This window comes from Salmo salar, chromosome ssa03 (assembly GCF_905237065.1).
Source record: "Salmo salar chromosome ssa03, Ssal_v3.1, whole genome shotgun sequence".
NCBI classification, from domain to species: Eukaryota; Metazoa; Chordata; class Actinopteri; order Salmoniformes; family Salmonidae; genus Salmo; species Salmo salar.
The window spans coordinates 81,869,867-81,889,547 of NC_059444.1; the positions used below are offsets into that span (position 1 = coordinate 81,869,867).

At 42.3% G+C, this 19,681-nt stretch overlaps 1 protein-coding gene across 2 annotated transcripts; it reads left to right on the forward strand.

The window, feature by feature from the left end:
• The first annotated feature begins 278 nt into the window (after positions 1 to 278).
• LOC106606540 (lipopolysaccharide-induced tumor necrosis factor-alpha factor homolog) lies at positions 279 to 16,481 on the forward strand. Of its 2 annotated transcripts, none has more exons than XM_014202815.2 (5): positions 279 to 416; positions 8,863 to 9,059; positions 10,792 to 10,860; positions 14,877 to 15,021; positions 15,189 to 16,481. In XM_014202815.2, exons 2-5 carry the CDS (start codon positions 8,879 to 8,881, stop codon positions 15,292 to 15,294), a joined length of 501 nt encoding a protein of 166 aa, XP_014058290.1. In that variant the 5' UTR covers positions 279 to 416; positions 8,863 to 8,878; the 3' UTR covers positions 15,295 to 16,481. The 2 variants fall into 2 exon arrangements, with proteins under 2 accessions (XP_014058290.1, XP_014058287.1); XM_014202812.2 differs by lacking the exon at positions 279 to 416 and adding an exon at positions 533 to 623.
• The last annotated feature ends 3,200 nt before the right edge of the window (positions 16,482 to 19,681 follow it).

Sequence of the window (19,681 nt, forward strand, 5' to 3'; positions counted from 1 at the left end):
CCCTAAACAATGCATGCGTTTGTGTGTGACCACTGAATGGTTGAGGTCAGGCATCATGAGTTTGTGATGGGCGGGGATTCTCCTGAAAGCTAATGACGGAACATTCAGCCCAAACTGCTTCGAAATACAATAAATTTTTATGAATGTCTTTCTCTCTCTCTCTCACTCTCCTGTTTCCATTTCTCTCTCTCAATCTCTCTCTCTCCCTCCCATCGTGCCCTCCCTCTCCCTCTCTTTCCCTCTCTCTCCCTCTCTTTCTCTTTCACTGAAACTTTATTGGAGCAGGTTCTTTTGTTTGCTAGTTCTAATGGAACTCTTTCATTCCTTCAGCCTCCAGTGGTATTTCAACACTTTCCTTTGATTGCAACCGCTTGAACAGCATCACAAAACACAGAAGATCCCAATGCTAACGTAAGGTAAGAGTTTCAACAGTTAAACAATTTCCTGTAATATCAGAAACTGTAGGAGGTCTTGGGAAAGCTTGCTTTTCCTCCTCCCTCTCATACTCTCCTCCCACCACTTATTCTTCGCTCTCAAGCCAAAGGTACCTCAGTCTTTCTTTTCTCCCAGGACCGGATAGTTCCACGCCCTCAGTCCAGTCGTTCACACCAGGAATCCTTCAGGTATTTGGGCCAGGGATTAGAGATTCTCCCCTTAGGAGAAAATGGACTGGGGGGGGGGTATTATGCTCTGCAGCATGCGACACCGTTCAGGTCACTGTCGTCTTGGTTATTTGACGCGTGAAATTGTCTTATTTGATTTTAAAAATAGTGTTATTTGACATGTTCATTTTGACACACAAGACCGGAATGGCCTTTCATACTGTAGTAGAGGTTTGGGGTTAAGAACTAGCCTAAAGCCTGGGATACAGTCACTTGTAAATGTTTATCTACTAATTCATCTGGTATGGACCCTACACATGTAGGATCTTAATTTGATCACCCTCTTGCTGGAGAACTTAAACGTTTGTAATTTCCACTTTGAAAAGTATCAACCCCTACAAAACGTCCATTAATTATAATCCACATAATAGTTCACATTTCCTGTTGCTGCAGGATATTTTTCCTGCTGTAGCAAACTGGCTCAAATTAAGATCCAACATCTGTATTATATCCTGATTTCTACAGCAGTATTTGTGTTATAGGAGAGATTTATGTTGGTCTGTCCTCTGTTAAATAGTATTTTTATGAGAAGAGAGCAGAAGCTGTTAAAATGACTGTGTTGAAAGGGAGTGTCTGTCATCTACAGTTAGTCGTGAGGAAATCCTTATTAGGGTGTGGCACTACTTGTGTACTTAAATTGTTGATGTGAGTTCATGAAAACATGATGAGATAGCACAGAGCTGGAGGAAATTGACTGGCCGTATTTACTCTGAGTAGGCGCCAACACAGGGTAGAGTTCACAGGAGGTTGGTGGCACCTTAATTGGGGAGGATGTCTTGTGGTAATGGATGGAGCGGAATGAGTTTAATGGTATAAAAAAAACATCAAACACAAGGTTTCCATGTGTTGGATTCCATTCTATTCACTCCGTTGCAGACATTATTATGAGCCGTCCTCCCGTCAGCAGCCTCCACTGGTAGAGTTTAAACACTGACACACAACCTCATACACACTGTATGTTTACTGTACAGACTCACAACTTAATATAGCTTGAATATACAGTTACAGTACGCAATTTCATACTATAGAAAAACAACCATACTAACAGCTTTACTGTACAATACAGATACACTACTTCAGAATGCAGATGTATTATTCACTACAAGAACAGATGCACTACTTCATCCATGTCCAAGTACACCATTTAGATAATGTGAAAGCTTTAGTGGGCTATCCAGAGGCTTTATCAAATCAATAAGAGGAGAGATAGAGGGACATAGGGAGGGAAACAGGGGGAGTCCACTGTCTCAAGGTAACGTTTACAACATTACTCCTTCTTAATGGGTTTATACAGCAGCCAGATAACATATAGCTAGCCTAAATTTCCAAGCTTACTTATTGCCGAGTGATGAACGAGACGTGGGAGTATTAACATATAGCAGGGTTTCTTTTATCCTGGTTCTGGGGACCAACAGAGGTGCACATATTTGTTCTTGCCCATCACTAACACCACCTGATTCAGCCAGTAAAAATGCTTGATATTAAGTTGATTTGTTTAAACAGGTGGGTTAGTAATGGCCTTATAGTAGTACAGAGTAGTACAGACTAATGAGCAGTGGCGGTTCTAGCTTGTATGGCTCCCTGGGCGAACCCGACCTTCAGGGTAGCCAATGTGCGGGGGCACCGGTTAGTCGGGCTAATTAAGGTAGTATATACATGAATGTATAGTTTAAGTGACTATGCATATATGATAAAAAAGAGAGTAGCAGCAGCATAAAAGAGGGGTTGGGGGGAACACAATGCAAATAGTCCGGGTAGTCATTTGATTGATTACCTGTTCAGGAGTCTAATGGCTTGGGGGTAAAAATTGTTGAGAAGCCTTTTGGTCCTAGACTGGCGCTCCGGTACCGCTTGCCATGCGGTAGTAGAGAGAACAGTGTATGACTGGGGTGGCTGGGGTCTTTGACAATTTTTAGGGCCTTCCTCTGACACCGCCTGGTGTAAAGGTCCTGGATGGCAGGCAGCTTAGCCCTAGTGATGTACTGGGCCTTACGCACTAGTTGCCGTACCAGGCAGTGATGCAACCAGTCAGGATGCTCTCGATGTTGCAGCTGTAGAACCTTTTGAGGATCTGAGGACCCATGCCAAATCTTTTGAGTTTCCTGAGGGGGAATATGGTTTGTCGTGCCCTCTTCACAGCTGTCTTGGTGTGTTTGGACCATTCTAATTTGTTGGTGATGTGGACACTAAGGAACATGAAGCTCTCAACCTGCTCCACTACAGCCCCGTCGATGAGAATGGGGGCATGCTCGGTCCTCCTTTTCCTGTAGTCCACAATCATCTCCTTAGTCTTGGTTACGTTGAGGGATAGGTTGTTATTCTGGCACCACCTGGCCAGGTCTCTGACCTCCTCCCTATAGGCTGTCTCATCGTTGTCGGTGATCAGGCCTATCACTGTTGTGTCGTCTGCAAACTTATTGATGGTGTTGGAGTCGTGCCTGGCCACACAGTCATGGGTGAACAGGGAGTACAGGGGGGGACTGAGCACGCACCCCTGAGGGGCTCCAGTGTTGACCCTCACCACCTGGGGGCAACAGAGATTGCATCATCTGTGGATCTGTTGGGTGGTATGCAAATTGGAGTGGGTCTATGGTTTCTGTGATTATGGTGTTGATGTGAGGAATTACCAGCCTTTCAATGCACTTCATGGCTACGGACATGAATGCTACGGGTCTGTAGTCATTTAGGCAAGTTGCCTTAGCGTCCTTGGGCACAGGGACCATGGTGGTCTCCTTGAAACATGTTGGTATTACAGACTCAATCAGGGACATATTGAAAATGTCAGTGAAGACACCTGCCAGTTGGTCAGCACATGCTCGGAGTACACGTCCTAGTAATCAGTTTGGCTCCGCGGCCTTGTGAATGTTGACCTGCTTAAAGGTCTTACTCACGACAGCTACGGAGAGCGTGATCACACAGTCGTCCGGAACAGCTGATGCTCTCATGCATGCCTCAGTGTTGCTTGCCTCGAAGCGAGCATAGAAGTGATTTAGCTCATCTGGTAGGCTCATGTCACTGCGCAGCTCGCAGCTGTGCTTCCCTTTGTAGTCTGTAATAGTTTGCAAGCCCTGCAACATTAGACGAGCATCGGAGCTGGTGTAGTATGATTCAATATTAGCCCTGTATTGGCACTTTGCCTGTTTGATGGTTCGTCTGAGGGCATGGCAGGATTTCTTATACGCTTCTTGTTAGAGTCCCGCGCCTTGAAAGCGGCAGCTCTACCGTTTAGCTCAGTGCGAATGTTGCCTGTAATCCATGGATTCTGGTTGGGGTATGTACGTACGGTCACTGTGGGGATGACGTCCTTGATGCACTTATTGATAAACCCAGTGACTGATGTGGTGTACTCCTCAATGCCATTGGATGAATTCCGGAACATGTTCCAGTCTGTGATAGCAAAATAGTCCTATAGTTTAGCATCTGCTTCATCTGACCACTTTTTATAGACCAAGTCACTGGTGCTTCCTGCTTGATTTTTGCTTGTAAGCAGGAATCGGGAGGATAGAATTGTGGTCAGATTTACCAAATGGAGGGCGAGGGAGAGCTTTGTACTCGTCTCTGTGTGTGGAGTACATGTGAGTTACATAGAGTTATTTTCCCTCTGGTTGTGCATTTAACATGTTGATAGAAATTAGGTAAAACTGATTTAAGTTTGCCTGCATTAAAGTCCACGGCCACCAGGAGCGCTGCCTCTGGGTGAGTGGTTTCCTGTTTGCTTATTTCCTTATACAGTTAACTGAGTGCGGTCTTAGTGCCGGCATCTGTCTGTGGTGGTAAATAAACAGCCACGAAAAGTATAGATGAAAACTCTCTTGGCAAATATTGTTTTACCGGAGTGTGCTATTCTATCTAGCCGGTGCAACGTATATCCCGCTAGCTGAATATCCATGTCATCATTCAGCCACGATTCCATGAATCATAAGATGATACCGTTTTTGATGTCCCGTTGGTAGGATATTCATGATCGTACCTCATCTAATTTATCGTCCAATGATTGTACGTTGGCAAGTAATATTGACGGTAACGGAAGCTTGCCCACTTCTGCGGATCCTTACAAGGCACCCTGCTCTGTGTCCTCTGTACCTGCATCTCTTTCTCTTGCCAATAACGGGGATGTTGACCGTGTCGGGTGTTCGAAGTATGTCCTCTGCGTCCTGCTTGTTGAAGAAAAAAATATTTGTCTAATCCGAGGTGAGTGATCGCTGTCCTGATATCCAGAAGCTATTTTTTGCATTAAGATACGGTGGCAGAACATTATATACAAAATAAGTTACAAATAACGCAAAAAACCCCCACCTAATAGCACAATTGATTAGGTGCCTGTAAAACTGCTGGCATTTCTTCCGGTGCCATTTTTTAGATGAGGAACAATGGTCGCTACTGTTTCTCTCCATGCTTGAGTTGAGGTTAAGTCTCTTCTGGGATCCCCTTAACAACCACAATGTGTTATTGTCTGAAGTGTTTCATTGGTTAGACCAGATAATAGGGATCCAGCTCACATTTCAGTTCCACAATTCAAGAACCCCAGTCTAGAAAAGTACAAGATAAGTTATTGTGAAATCATTGACCTTTAACACCACTCAACAACTCCCTAAGACTGTGTTAGTCCACTGAACTAAAGCCTGGGCTTCAAAGACAGATGGTCATAGGATAGTCACACACTGTTGAGAGATGAGGAAAAACATAATAGTTTTCCACTTCCTCCTTAGTATTCTACAGCAATTGACCCCATTGTTTCACATTCACTTTTTCTTTTAATAAAAATTATAGAATAAGAGTGTGTAGGAGTAGCTATAGGTAAACAAACGCATGCTTTTTGTGAGAAGTTGTCATGGCAACCAGCGGGAGGCGTGGTAGGAAGAAAAAGGAGATGGAAATAAGTAGGGTAGGTATAGAAACTCTGACCAGGTGCTTAATATAACATAATACAACATAATAATATAATGCTTATCCTTCACCGTACGGATGGTGCCAGGTTTCCTCCAGACGTGATGCTTGGCATTCAGGCCAAAGAGTTCAATCTTGGTTTCATCAGAACAGAGAATCTTGTTTCTCATGGTCTGATAGCCTTTAGGTGCTTTTTGGCAAACCCAAAGTGGGCTGTTATGATCCTTTTGCTGAGGAGGGGCTTACGTCTGGCAACTATACGATAAAGGTGTGCTGCAGTGCTGCAGAGATGATTGTCCTTCTGGATGTTTCTCCCATCTCCACAGAGGAACTCTGGAGCTCTGTCAGAGTGACCATGGGGTTCTTTGTCACCTCCCTGACCAAGGCCCTTCTCCCTCGATTGCTCAGTTTGGCCGGGTTGCCAGTTCTAGGAGGAGTCTTGGTGGTTCCAAACTTCTTCCATTTAAGAATGATGGGGCCACTGTGTTCTTGGGGACCTTCAAGGCTGCAGAACATTTTTGGTACCCTTCCGCAGATCTGTGCCTCGACAAGCCATGAATTCCTTCGAATTCATGGCTTGGTTTTTGCTCTGACATGCAATATCAACTGTGGGACCTTATATAGACAGGTGTGTGCCTTTCCAAATCATTTCCAATCAATTGAATTTACCACAGGTGGACTCTAATCAAGTTGTAGAAACATCTCAAGAATGATCAATGGAAACAGGATGCACCTGAGCTCAATTTCGAGTCTCATAGCAAAGGGTCTGAATACCTATGTAAATAAGTTATTTCAGTTTTTTATTTTTAATAAATGTGCAAACATAAAAAAAACTGTTTTCGCTTTGTCATTATGGGTTGTTGTGCGTAGATTGCTGAGGAATAAGACTGTAAAGTAACAAAATGTTGAAAAAGTCAAGGGGTCTGAATAGTTTCAGAAGGCAATATATGCTGCAGAGCTGTCTGACTTCAATCATTTTACTCGTTTGTCAAAGTAGGTAAGGTATACTTTTTTTCACAAACTATCTCTGTCCCTGTCGTTGTGTTGTGTACATTCCTCATTGATGTGGTTTGTGTGCATCGAACCTAACTTAGCAGGCTTAAAAATGTATCCGTCCAGAGATCTGTATACAATGACGATGCCCTAACAATGAGAGTATTTTTCCCAAAGGCAGTAAGGCAGGTGAAAAGTTTAGGTCCAATATAAGCCCATAGAAACGCACTTGGCTTATTTTTGACAGATTTTGGCGAGAGTGAAACCTCTTGCTTCGTCTCTTCCTCTCTGATCTGTCTTTGAGCTAAAAAACAAATGCCACAATGGATTATGATCATTGCAGTTAATTACCACATTTCTGTACTGAATTACTTTGAATATTTGCTTAATAAAAACTCCCTTCAGCCCAGCATCCCACATGGTGCTTACCTTGATTTCTTCAGATTTCAGCGGTCATTACTACTATGGTCCTTTCTGAACTTTGTGAGGCATGTCACTTCACCCATCTTCGCATAGCCCACCATATGCACTGTTTCTTAACAACCACAACTGGATGGATCCAGAAAGAATTACTGTGGGAATAAATATCACTGAATGACAAAATGATTTGAATAAAAGTAGGCTAATGCAATTGAAAGCATCAAATTGTTGCTTACTGAAACTCCCAAAGTCATCCAATTGTTATAATCCATTTTATTGAAGCAATAGCCTACTGCGTGTGGTCAACAACTTCAGTGCTGTTTCGGGCTGCTTTGAGACAAGAGTGGGGACTGGTCTTAATAATTCAATTAATGTCTGATTGTTTTCTTTTCACTTAGTCTCCGTTTGGAAATTGGTTATAGGCTACAGTTAGGAAATGTTAGCTACGTTGAGGTGAGTGCTGCTCATGATCATCTTGTCAAGTTGGCTCATTTATTGCCCTTGATCAGAACATTTTGCCAACGTGCTAATGTAGCTTAACAAATAGATTATTTTGCTCTTCAGTCACTTAGTAGCCTAAGCCTACTACTGACAAAAACCTGTGACTTGTCTTAATCAATGTGATTTTGTTTCACTGAATCTCTGTGTGTATATTTGGTTAATTCTCTGGCTGGGCAAATAAGTGGAGGTGGTATAGCTCATCAATTCGTTTTCTCATCTATCTGCTCTCTAATTACTTGTTACTTTTATTTCTTATTCTTATCCGTATTTTTTTTAAACTGCATTGTTGGTTAGGGGCTCGTAAGTAAGCATTCCACTGTAAGGTCTGTTGTATTCGGCGCATGTGACTAATACAATTTTATTTAATTTTATTTGATTATCACTGATCAGAACCATTTAGCATGCAGTAATGTAGCCTAAATCAAGTGCATTATTTTGCTCGATCACGTATAGACAACTCCAAAAACCTGCAGAGGTTGAAAAAGAGATGAAACGTGGATATATGACAGCGTTTCCACACTTTCCCGTGATGCAAGCTGTGTGGGAAAAATACTATTTGTATTTTATTCCGTTATAGTCCATTATATAGTTAGCCTACCATAACATATATATTTGTTGACAACAAACAAAATAACTATTGATTTAATAATGTAGCCTATAGGCTCAAAATATGCAATTTTGTTCTTCGAAAATTCCTTTTAGTCTTATAATGTTTCATAGGACTTCTAAAAAACATTGCCAGATGTATTTTGATTTTCTTTTTACCCCTTTCTCCCTGATTTTGTGGTATCCAATTGGTAGTTACAGTCTTGTCTCATTGCTGCAACTCTCGTACAGACTCGGGAGAGGCGAAGGTCAAGAGCCGTGCGTCCTCCGAAACACAACCCAACCAAACCGCACTACTTCTTGACACAATGCCCACTTAATCTGGAAGCCAGACGCACCAATGTGTTGGAAGAAACACCGTACACCTGGCAACCATGTCAGTGTGCACTGCGCCCGGCCCGCCACCGGAGTCGATAGTGCGCAATGGGACAAGGACATCCCTGCCAGCCAAACCCTCCCCTAACCCGGACAATGCTGGGCCAATTGTGTGCCACCTCATGGGTCTCCCGGTCGAGGCCAGCTGCGACAGAGCCTGGACTCAAACCCAGAATCTCTAGTGGCACAGCTAGCACTGCGATGCAGTGCCTTAGACCATTGCGCCACTCAGGAGGCCCAATGAGATTTTTTTTTTTACAGGCAACATACCATAAAGTCTTTCTGTAGGGTGTCAGTGTTTTTTTACTATTCATGTCTTTGTTTTATTGTGGACCCCAGGAAGAGTAGCTGATGCTTCTGCAAAAGCTAATGGGGATACAAATAAATAAACACAACACAACAGTTTCCCTCATTGCAGGTAGAGATCAGTCGAGATGGAGAAAGGTTATCCCGGGGATGGTACTTCCGCCCCTTACCCAGGACCTCCCGTGAACTTTGGGGGGATAGCCACGGGCCAGGGCCCCCAGCCAGGCTTGTACCCCCAGCCCCCAGGGGGATACCCTGCCTCCCCTGGTCCTCCACAACCAGGGTTCCAGCCTGGTCCCTACCAGGGAGGTGAGTGTCTACTGGTTCATATTGTACTTCAGAAGGCTGGAATTACTGCATATTGTGCATGTGAGAACCAAGCATTTTCGCAAATGAGTTTTTGCAACAAAAAATACCTCTAGCTTAGAATGTTTGTTTCCATATTTTTTTATTTTTCTGCCTAATCAACTACATCTTAGAGATGACAGGACACACAACAAACCCTATTAAAAGACACATTTGGGTCTATGGAGATTAATTGAAAGTTCTCTGCCCCTTGTGGCAACTACTGTAGATATGATACAATCAGCCCAAGCCAAGTAAGAACACACAACAACAACAAATAGCTTGATTGGCGGTTTTCTGTATGTTTGTCTCTCCTGCTCTTTGGCTACACTGGTGGAGAATGGAGACATTGGAAAGTATCCTATTCCTTCAGTTCTCCCAAACCATTCAAGCACATATAAAGTATGAACATACTGTTTAAAAAGTAATCTTCTGTCACACCCTGACCTTAGAGTTTGTTTTATTCTCTATTTGGTTAGGTCAGGGTGTGACTTGGGTGGGCAAATCTATGTTTATATTTCTTTGTTGGCCTAGTATGGTTCCCAATCAGAGGCAGCTGTTTATCGTTGTCTCTGATTGGGGATCATACTTAGGCAGCCCTTTTTCCCACCTGAGATTGTGGGATCTTGTTTTTGCATTGTGCTGTCTAGCCCTGCAGAACGTTACGTTCGGTGTTGTGTTTTGTTGGTGTTCATCTAATAAAGAAAGATGTACACTTACCACGCTGCACCTTGGTCTCCTCACTCAAATGACGGGCGTAACATCTTCAGTGTTCTTTCCCCTCCTTTGAATTATATTGATTGTGTTTTGGATTACAGCACAGAAAACACTTACCTCCTTCAAGTACTATTTTGCAACACCACTTTGGAAACACTCCCCTCAATAATAATAATGTGTGGCGCAAGATTTGTGCGGAAAAACACTCAAACACCTACGCACACAATAAACCTTGACCATTATATGTAACTATGCACATTCTAGTAATTTATCACAGTACATGCTCTTATCTAGACATATGTAAACAAGCTCATATCAAGCGAAGAACAATCATACAGTCAATGGTGGAAATGGGGTGGAACCCATTGGAACTGGAAATGGGGTGGAACCCATTGGAACTGGTAATGGGGTGGAACCCATTGGAACTGGTAATGGGGTGGAACCCATTGGAACTGGTAATGGGGTGGAACCCATTGGAACTGGAAATGAGGTAGATCCCATTGGAACTGGAAATGGGGTGGAACCCATTGGAACTGGTAATGGGGTGGAACCCATTGGAACTGGTAATGGGGTGGAACCCATTGGAACTGGAAATGAATTTCGCTGGGAGTGAATTTTGTTGATGATATGGTGCAACTACATGAATCAGTTTGCCCAAAGACCCCCCTTTGTGGGTTAACCCAGTTAAAATGATAGTTCAGCAATGTTACATATTTAGACAATTTTTTTCCTTACCTTGAAAGGAGTCTGAGCAAGTAACCTTCAACAAAATACTGCTTTCGAGGTAAGAAAACAATATCTAAATAAAGGCAAACCATTATGTAAAACTGTAAAACTCCCTTTAATGTAAAACTCCCTTTAATCAAGTCCATTTCCACCACTAGATACAATCTTATTCCACAGTACGTGGTGGTATAATAACAACATGTTAATTGCATTGTGACCACATTGTGATTGGGATCTTACTCTCCTATTCAAGGTCCCCAAGCAGGTGTGTACCCACCTCCACCACAGTACACCTCTGGACCAGGTGGACCGGTGCCAGTCGGTGAGTTGATACTTCCACTTCCACCACACACACACACACACAGTGTTGTACAGCTAACCTTGTGGGTACACAAAATTCAGTCCCATTAAAAATCCTATTTTCCCTAACCTTAACCCTAACCCTAACTCTAACCCTAACCCTAACTCTAACTCTAACCCCTACCCTTACCCTAACCTTAACCCCAAAACCTAACCTTAACCCTAAACGTAACCCTAGCTCTTAACCCTGACCCTAAAACTAACCCTAGCTCCTGACCCTAAACCTAATTCTTACCCTAACACTAATTCTAACATTAACCCTAAACCCCCTAGAAATAGCATTTGACCTTGTTGGAACTAACAAAATATCCCCAGTTGGTCACATTTTGATTTGTTTACTATACTTGTGGGGACTACACACACACACACACACACACGCACGCACACACACATAATCAAAGGTTAATTGGGGTCAATGCGAGCTAAATAAGGAACTTACTCGAAGAGTAACCCAAATGCATGACATGACTCGTTTCAACACAACTTGTGACCTCAACTTGTGACCTGAGTAGAATTATTGCCCCCGACAAAACTGCCCCCTACAACACTAGCTGGACATAGTTCAGACTGAAACAGTATCGTTTTGTCCGGTTGCCCGACACAGCGCATTCATATGAAAATGTGAACATATTCAGTCTCTCTGTGTGGGCAGTCTGAGCAGTGCCTGCTTGTACAGGAAGGTCCTGGACAGGAGAGGTGGGCGGGAACAGGAATTCATGGAAAGAATTGAACATAGCATTTTCCAGAATGAGAAAGGAAAGGGAAATACCAAAAACAAACTCACAGAATATCTATGAACTGTGTCCAAAGCTGCTCTGAGAAAACAGGGGATATGAAGTTACATAATGTCTCAGTCAGAGCTACTCCAGGAAACCAGGGGATATGAAGTTACATAATGGCTCAGTCAGAGCTACTCCAGGAAACCAGGGGATTTGAAGTTACATAATGTCTCAGTCAGAGCTACTCCAGGAAACCAGGGGATATGAAGTTACATAATGTCTCAGTCAGAGCTACTCCAGGAAACCAGGGTTTTTGAAGTTACATAATGGCTCAGTCAGAGCTACTCCAGGAAACCAGGGGATATGAAGTTACATAATGGCTCAGTCAGAGCTGCTCTGGGAAACCAGGGGATATGAAGTTACAGAATGCAAAGTTCAGAAAGCAAAATCTGTGCATACATTCATAAGATAACCAGTTAATGTTTCCATCCGTGTTTTGGATGAGGCTTTTCCTCTCTGACTGATTCTCTTTGGGCTAGCATAAGGAAGTGCAATTCAACTGTGTTTGTGTGTGTGCACGTCACGTGCACGTGCGCATGTGTGTAGAAAGTTTATAAAGCGCAGTTGTACTCAGCAGACCACCAGGTGTCAGCATTGACTTTCACATATTTATTTCTGTCTTTCTAGATAAAGGAAATTAAGTTGTATTCATGATCCACTAAATAGTTCCTTTTACATTACACTCTTCAATTACGCTACAATCTGTGTCACATCGGTGCCACCTTCAAAGTTGTAAAGAAGGATGGACGGAAAGTGAGAGATAGACAAATGACATGGGAAGAGGCAAGAAAAGAAAGATGGACAGAAGAAGAAAAACATAAAAGATTGGGAAATGTTCTGAAAAATAATAAGGAAAAAATGGAACTTGGTTATCTTGACTCTCCTCAGTGACCTATGTAATAATGTCTCCTAACATTGTCTCTCTCCTCAGTGACCTATGTAATAATGTCTCCTAACATTGTCTCTCTCCTCAGTGACCTATGTAATAATGTCTCCTAACATTGTCTCTCTCCTCAGTGACCTATGTAATAATGTCTCCTAACATTGTCTCTCTCCTCAGTGACCTATGTAATAATGTCTCCTAACATTGTCTCTCTCCTCAGTGACCCATGTAATAATGTCTCCTAACATTGTCTCTCTCCTCAGTGACCTATGTAATAATGTCTCCTAACATTGTCTCTCTGTCACGACTTCGGCTCCTCTCCTTGTTCGGGCGGCGTTCGGCGGTCGACGTCACCGGCTTTCTAGCCACCGCCGATCCACTTTTCATTTTCCATTTGTTCTGTCTTTGTCTTATCACACCTGGCTTCACTCACAAATCACTTGTTTATTATTTAACCCTCTGTTCCCCATGTTGTATTTGTGAGTGATTGTTATTTGTTACGTGGATTATTTGTCAGGCGTTGCACTTTTGTTTTAGACGGTGTTTTTGGCACTTGTATGTGTTATGTGCTGTATTTTGGTAACCGGTATTAAAACCTGTCTGGGCCAGTGGGACACTTGCGTCCCACCCTAATCAACAGCCAGTGGAATCGCGTCGCGCGAAATGCAAAACCTCATAAATGCTATAACTTCAATTTCTCAAACATATGACTATTTTACACCGTTTTATAGATACACCTCTCCTGAATCGAACCACGTTGTCCGATTTCAAAAAGGCTTTACAGCAAAAGAAAAACATTAGATTATGTTAGGAGAGAACCCAGCCAGAAATAATCACACACCCATTTTCAAAGCAACTAGCATGCATCACAAATACCCAAAACACAGCTAAATGCAGCACTAACCTTTGACAATCTTCATCAGATGACAATCTTAGGACATCATGTTACACAATACATGCATCATGCATGCGTGACATTCAGAAAATCTTTTCCCTCAAATGCTTCCGATAAATCAGCGCTACAATTTACAAAATTACTATTCGAAAACATTGTTAAAATGTAATATTGTCATTCAAAGACTTATAGATTAACATGTCTTGAATGCCACTGCTTTGCCAGATTTAAAAATAACTTTACTGGGAAATCACACTTTGCAATAAACTACGTGGTATACCCAGCAAAATAGGCTAGGCTGTACATGTTGGAGCCATCTTGGAATGATCAACCATCAAAAATACTATTGTAAATAAAACCTTACCTTTGATTATCTTTATCAGAAAGCACTTCCAGAAATCCCAGGTCCATAACAAATGTAGTTTTGTTCGAAAAAGTTAATCATTTATGTCCCAATTGTTAGCGCGCTCCGAAGGCTATTGAAAATGTACCGTGCTGAGTAGGACCTGTCGTCACGAATGTACAATTTTTTTAAATTTAAATTCGTTCAAACATGTCAAACGTTGTATAACATAAATCTTTCGGGCCTTTTTCAACCAGAGCTTCAGTAATATTCCATGGGGACGTTTGCATTGTCTTTCAAAACGTTTCGAAAGGGGAGGGTAGCCATGGGCGGCGGCGTCATAATGGTAAATGGCCCTCCACCTGTGACCACTTTCCACAGCCTCTCTTTCAGTCAGTTTTGATAGTAGGAGACTCAAACCACTTTGTAAAGACTGGGGACATCTAGTGGAAGCCTTAGGAAGTGCTAAATGATTCATAACCCCCTGTGTGTTTCAATGGCAAATGTTTGAAGTGATATCCACACATCAGATTTCAGTTTCCTGTCAGGATTTGTCTCAGGGTTTTGACTGCCATATGAGTTCTATTATACTCACAGACACCATTCAAACAGTTTTAGAAACTTTAGGGTGTTTTCTATCCAAATCAAACAATTATATGCATATTCTAGTTACTGGGCAGGAGTAGTAACCAGATTAAATCGGGTACGTTTTTTATCCGGCCGTGCAAATACTGCCCCCTATCCCCAACAGGTTTTAAAGTCTCTTCTCAGTGACCTATGTAATAATGTCTTCTAACATTGTCTCTCTCTCTCCTCAGTGACCATGTAATAATGCCTCCTAACAATGTCTCTCTCTCTCCTCAGTGACCCATGTAATAATGTCTCCTAACCTTGTGTGTCCTTCTCTCTCTCTCTCCTCAGTGACAAATGCAATAATGTCTCCTAACCTTGTCTCTCTCTCTTTCTCCTCAGTGACAAATGCAATAATGTCTCCTAACCTTGTGTCTCTCTCTCTTTCTCCTCAGTGACCCATGTAATAATGTCTCTTAAACTTGTGTGTCTCTCTCTCTCTCCTTAGTGACCCAGGTAATAATGACTCCTAGCCTGATGGAGGTCGGAGGTTCAGCCATGTGTCCCCACTGCCAGCAGCACGTGGTCACCAAGACAGAGACCAACCCTGGCCTGCTCACCTGGCTCATCTGTGGTGGCCTCTTCATTGTTGGGTGAGAGAAATCATTCTGTAATGCTATGCTATATGACCGACTGGGGTAGGAAACCACACAAGTGTTAGCCTCTCAACTAAAGCCTATAGGCATACCTTTAATTAGTGCATTATGGAATAGGGTACCATTTTGGACGGAGACAATTAATTCCACCGTTTACCCTCTAGGTGCTGGCCATGCTGCGCCATCCCGTTCTGTGTAGACTCATGTAAAGACGTGGATCACAGCTGTCCCAACTGCAACAAAATCATCTACGTCTACAAACGGATTTGATATTAATTTGACCTGACGTCACTGTACTAACTTTATCTGAAGGACTGGGACATGGCATTTGAATCAAATCAGCATTTGTGTAAATGTATGAGGTTCGTATTCACTAAGGTATGTGATGTTGGAAAATGTTTTACAACGAAGAATCAAAAACAAATATTTCTTATTTGTCACGTCCTGACCAGGTAAAAGGGTCATTTGCCATAGTAGAATGGTCAGGGCGTGGCAGGGGGGTTGTTTTGTGTGTTTTGGGGTTTGTTGGTTTCTAGGGGAATGTGTTCTAGTTTTCATTTTCTATGTTTCGTTTTCCAGGTTTGGCCGAGTATGGTTTCCAATCAGAGGCAGGTGTCTTTCGTTGTCTCTGATTGGAAGCCATACTTAGGCAGCCTGTTTTCCTTTGGGTTTTTTGGGTGGTTATTTTCCGTTTAGTTATTGTACCTGACGGAACTGTTTTGTCGTTTGGTTATTTTTGTTTAAGTGTTCTCTCTAAATAAATGAAGATGAGCACTATACACGCTGCGCCTTGGTCTGTTCAAAACGACGCTTGTGACATTATTGTACAAGTTCAGGTAGTCCCTCCCTTTTTCAGTCCATTTTCTCCCATTTGGTGCCTAATGAATACAACCCAGGGGTAGCCAAAAGGGTTATGTCTATCCTGTATAGTCCCTGAGCAGGTGGTGAGCTTCCCTCAGCTCCACAAAATACTACATAATATATGCCATTTAGCAGACGCTTTTATCCATTTTTGTATGGGTTGCCCTAGCGGAAATTCAAACCCACAAGTGCCAAGCTCTATTAGGTTCCTGGCCAGACTTGACCCTTGTAGTGACTACCAAAGAGAATCCTGATACCAAAGACTGGTAGTAGCTGCGCTATAGCTGTTTCACTGTAGTTCTGTACTCGTCTGAAGTCCATGGAAGTAAAGGAACTTCTAAACCACTCTACTTCTTATTGTTATATTGAGATGTATCTATCACCATCATACTTCCTATTGTTATATTGTGATGTTTTTGTTATTACACTCTTGCAGTCGTTCCCTCACCGATCTCGTTCTCTTTTTTCCTCTGAACGTTCTACTACTCATTTGTCATGAAGGACCATTGTCAATAATTACAATGGATCTTATGGTTGTCTTTTCACATCCTGGCCTGTTGCTCTGTAAAGCTCTGATTAAAGTTGTCTGTATTGAAGAGATGACTCAGCATTTTTTATTATGAACAGATAGGAAGCCTGAGCAGACTGCCAACAGTTCTTTGTCATCCATAAACTGTGACTACTTCAAACCTCACTGGTTTCACAGCTACAGTGTTATAACTTTATCTCACCAGGGTTGCGTCCCAATTATCTCTCCTTTCTTCCAAAGTGTGTACTTGTTCACTTCTCTTCATGGATTTGAAAGGAAATTACTTGTTCATGGAAACTCTCTCTAGCCCATGGACACAACAGGAAGAAGGTGTGATTATTGGAACGCACCAATTCCTGTTAAACTCATTGTATAAATTTCCTGCAACAGTCCATCAACTTTCTGCAACTAACATTTAATCTGTCCAGACCAGTAGCACAATTCAGAAATGGTCCCTGTTGGGCTAGATAGAGGAAGTGGAGAAGCATTAAACTGAGACACAATTGTCTGATAAACTCGTGAAGAGCACTTATTCTAAGTGAGTTTTCAAGTTTCAATTCAATGACATACTTGATAATTGCTCCTGATAACTGAATGCTCCAGTTTAGTGCACACTCTCATGAAAGACAATTGTTCTTCAACAATTAGAAAGGGTCACACAGGGAATGAGGGAGAGATTAATACAGTACGTTAGATGTTTGTTTCTAGAAACTTCTAGAAACTGCACCTAAATGTAAATAGAACCGGCACCTATTCCTGTCAAGTCAAGCACTGGATTCAGTGAGCATAAAGGGTTGTATTCATTAGTACATTCTTGGAATAAAAGTTGTTATCTAGAACCTAACAGGGTTATTCGGCTGTCCACATAGGAGAATCCTTTGAAGAACCCTTATTGGTTCCATGTAAATCCCCTTTTGGTTCCAGGTAAAACCCTTTTGTGTTCCATGAAGAACCCTTTCCACAGTGGAAAAAGGCTCTAACTGAAACCAAAAAAGGTTTTACCTGGATCCCAAAATTATTCTCCTATGGGGACATCTGAAAACCCTTTTGGAACCCTTTTTTCCAAGAGTGTACACACCATAGCAAACCATAGCAAAATGTTTTTGAATAAAAATTTGAGTTTCCCATTTTGTTCCTAGTGAATACACCCACAGTGAAACAGAGCTGTAGTGAAAACTGTTTTCTGCCCCTCCCAAAAGATAGAATTTGTAGATAATTGGCCCTCTTTCTGGGATTCACCCACAAACAGGACCAAGCCTGGCCTGTTGAGGAGTGACGGACTCCATCCTAGCTGGAGGGGTGCTCTCATCTTATCTACGAACATAGACAGGGCTCTAACTCCTCTAGCTCCACAATGAAATAGGGTGCAGGCCAGGCAGCAGGCTGTTAGCCAGCCTGCCAGCTTAGTGGAGTCTGCCACTAGCACAGTCAGCGTAGTCAGCTCAGCTTTCCCCATTGAGACCGTGTCTGTGCCTCGATCTAGGTTGGGCAAAATTAAAAATGGCGGTGTTCGCTTTAGCAATCTCACTAGTATAAAGACCTCCTCCATTCCTGCCATTATTGGAAGAGATTGTGATACCTCACATCTCAAAATTGGGTTACTTAATGTTAGATCCCTCACTTCCAAGGCAGTTATAGTCAATGAACTAATCACTGATAATAATCTTGATGTGATTGGCCTGACTGAAACATGGCTTAAGCCTGATGAATTTACTGTGTTAAATGAGGCCTCACCCCCAGGTTACATTAGTGACCATACCCCCGTGCATCCGGCAAAGGCGGAGGTGTTGCTAACATTTACGATAGCAAATTTCAATTTACAAAAAAAAACAACAATGACGTTTTCGTCTTTTGAGCTTCTAGTCATGAAATCTATGCAGCCTACTCACTCACTTTTTATAGCTACTGTTTATAGGCCTCCTGGGCCATATGCAGTGTTCCTCACTGAGTTCCCTGAATTCCTATCGGATCTTGTAGTCATAGCAGATAATATTCTAATTTTTGGTGACTTTAACATTCACATGGAAAAGTCCACAGACCCACTCCAAAAGGCTTTCGGAGCCATCATCAACTCAGTGGGTTTTGTCCAACATGTCTCTGGACCTACTCACTGCCACAGTCATACTCTGGACCTAGTTTTGTCCCATGGAATAAATGTTGTGGATCTAAATGTTTTTCCTCATAATCCTGGACTATCGGACCACCATTTTATTACGTTTGCAATTGCAACAAATAATCTGCTCAGACCCCAACCAAGGAGCATTAAAAGTCGTGCTATAAATTCTCAGACAACCCAAAGATTCCTTGATGCCCTTCCAGACTGCCTCTGCCTACCCAAGGACGTCAGAGGACAAAAATCAGTTAACCACCTAACCGAGGAACTCAATTTAACCTTGCGCAATACCCTAGATGCAGTTGCACCCCTAAAAACTAAAAACATCTGTCATAAGAAACTAGCTCCCTGGTATACAGAAAATACACGAGCTCTGAAGCAAGCTTCCAGAAAATTGGAACGGAAATGGCGCCACACCAAACTGGAAGTCTTCCGACTAGCTTGGAAAGACAGTACCGTGCAGTATCGAAGAGCCCTTACTGCTGCTCGATCATCCTATTTTTCCAACTTAATTGAGGAAAATAAGAACAATCCGAAATTTCTTTTGATACTGTCGCAAAGCTAACTAAAAAGCAGCCTTCGCAAATGGAGGATGGCTTTCACTTCAGCAGTAATAAATTTATGAACTTCTTTGAGGAAAAGATCATGATCATTAGAAAGCAAATTACAGACTCCTCTTTAAATCTGGGTATTCCTCCAAAGCTCCATTGTCCTGAGTCTGCACAACTCTGCCAGGACCTAGGATCAAGGGAGATACTAAAGTGTTTTAGTACTATATCTCTTGACGCAATGATGAAAATAATCATGGCCTCCAAACCCTCAAGCTGCATACTGGACCCTATTCCAACTAAACTACTGAAAGAGCTGCTTCCTGTGCTTGGCCCTCCTATGTTGAACATAATAAACGGCTCTCTATCCACCGGATGTGTACCAAGCTCACTAAAAGTGGCAGTAATAAAGCCTCTCTTGAAAAAGCCGAATCTTGATCCAGAAATTATAAAAACTATCGGCCTATATCGAATCTTCCATTCCTCTCCAAAATTTTAGAAAAAGCTGTTGCACAGCAACTGACTGCCTTCCTGAAGACAAACAATGTATACGAAACGCTTCAGTCTGGTTTTAGACCCCATCATAGCACTGAGACTGCACTTGTG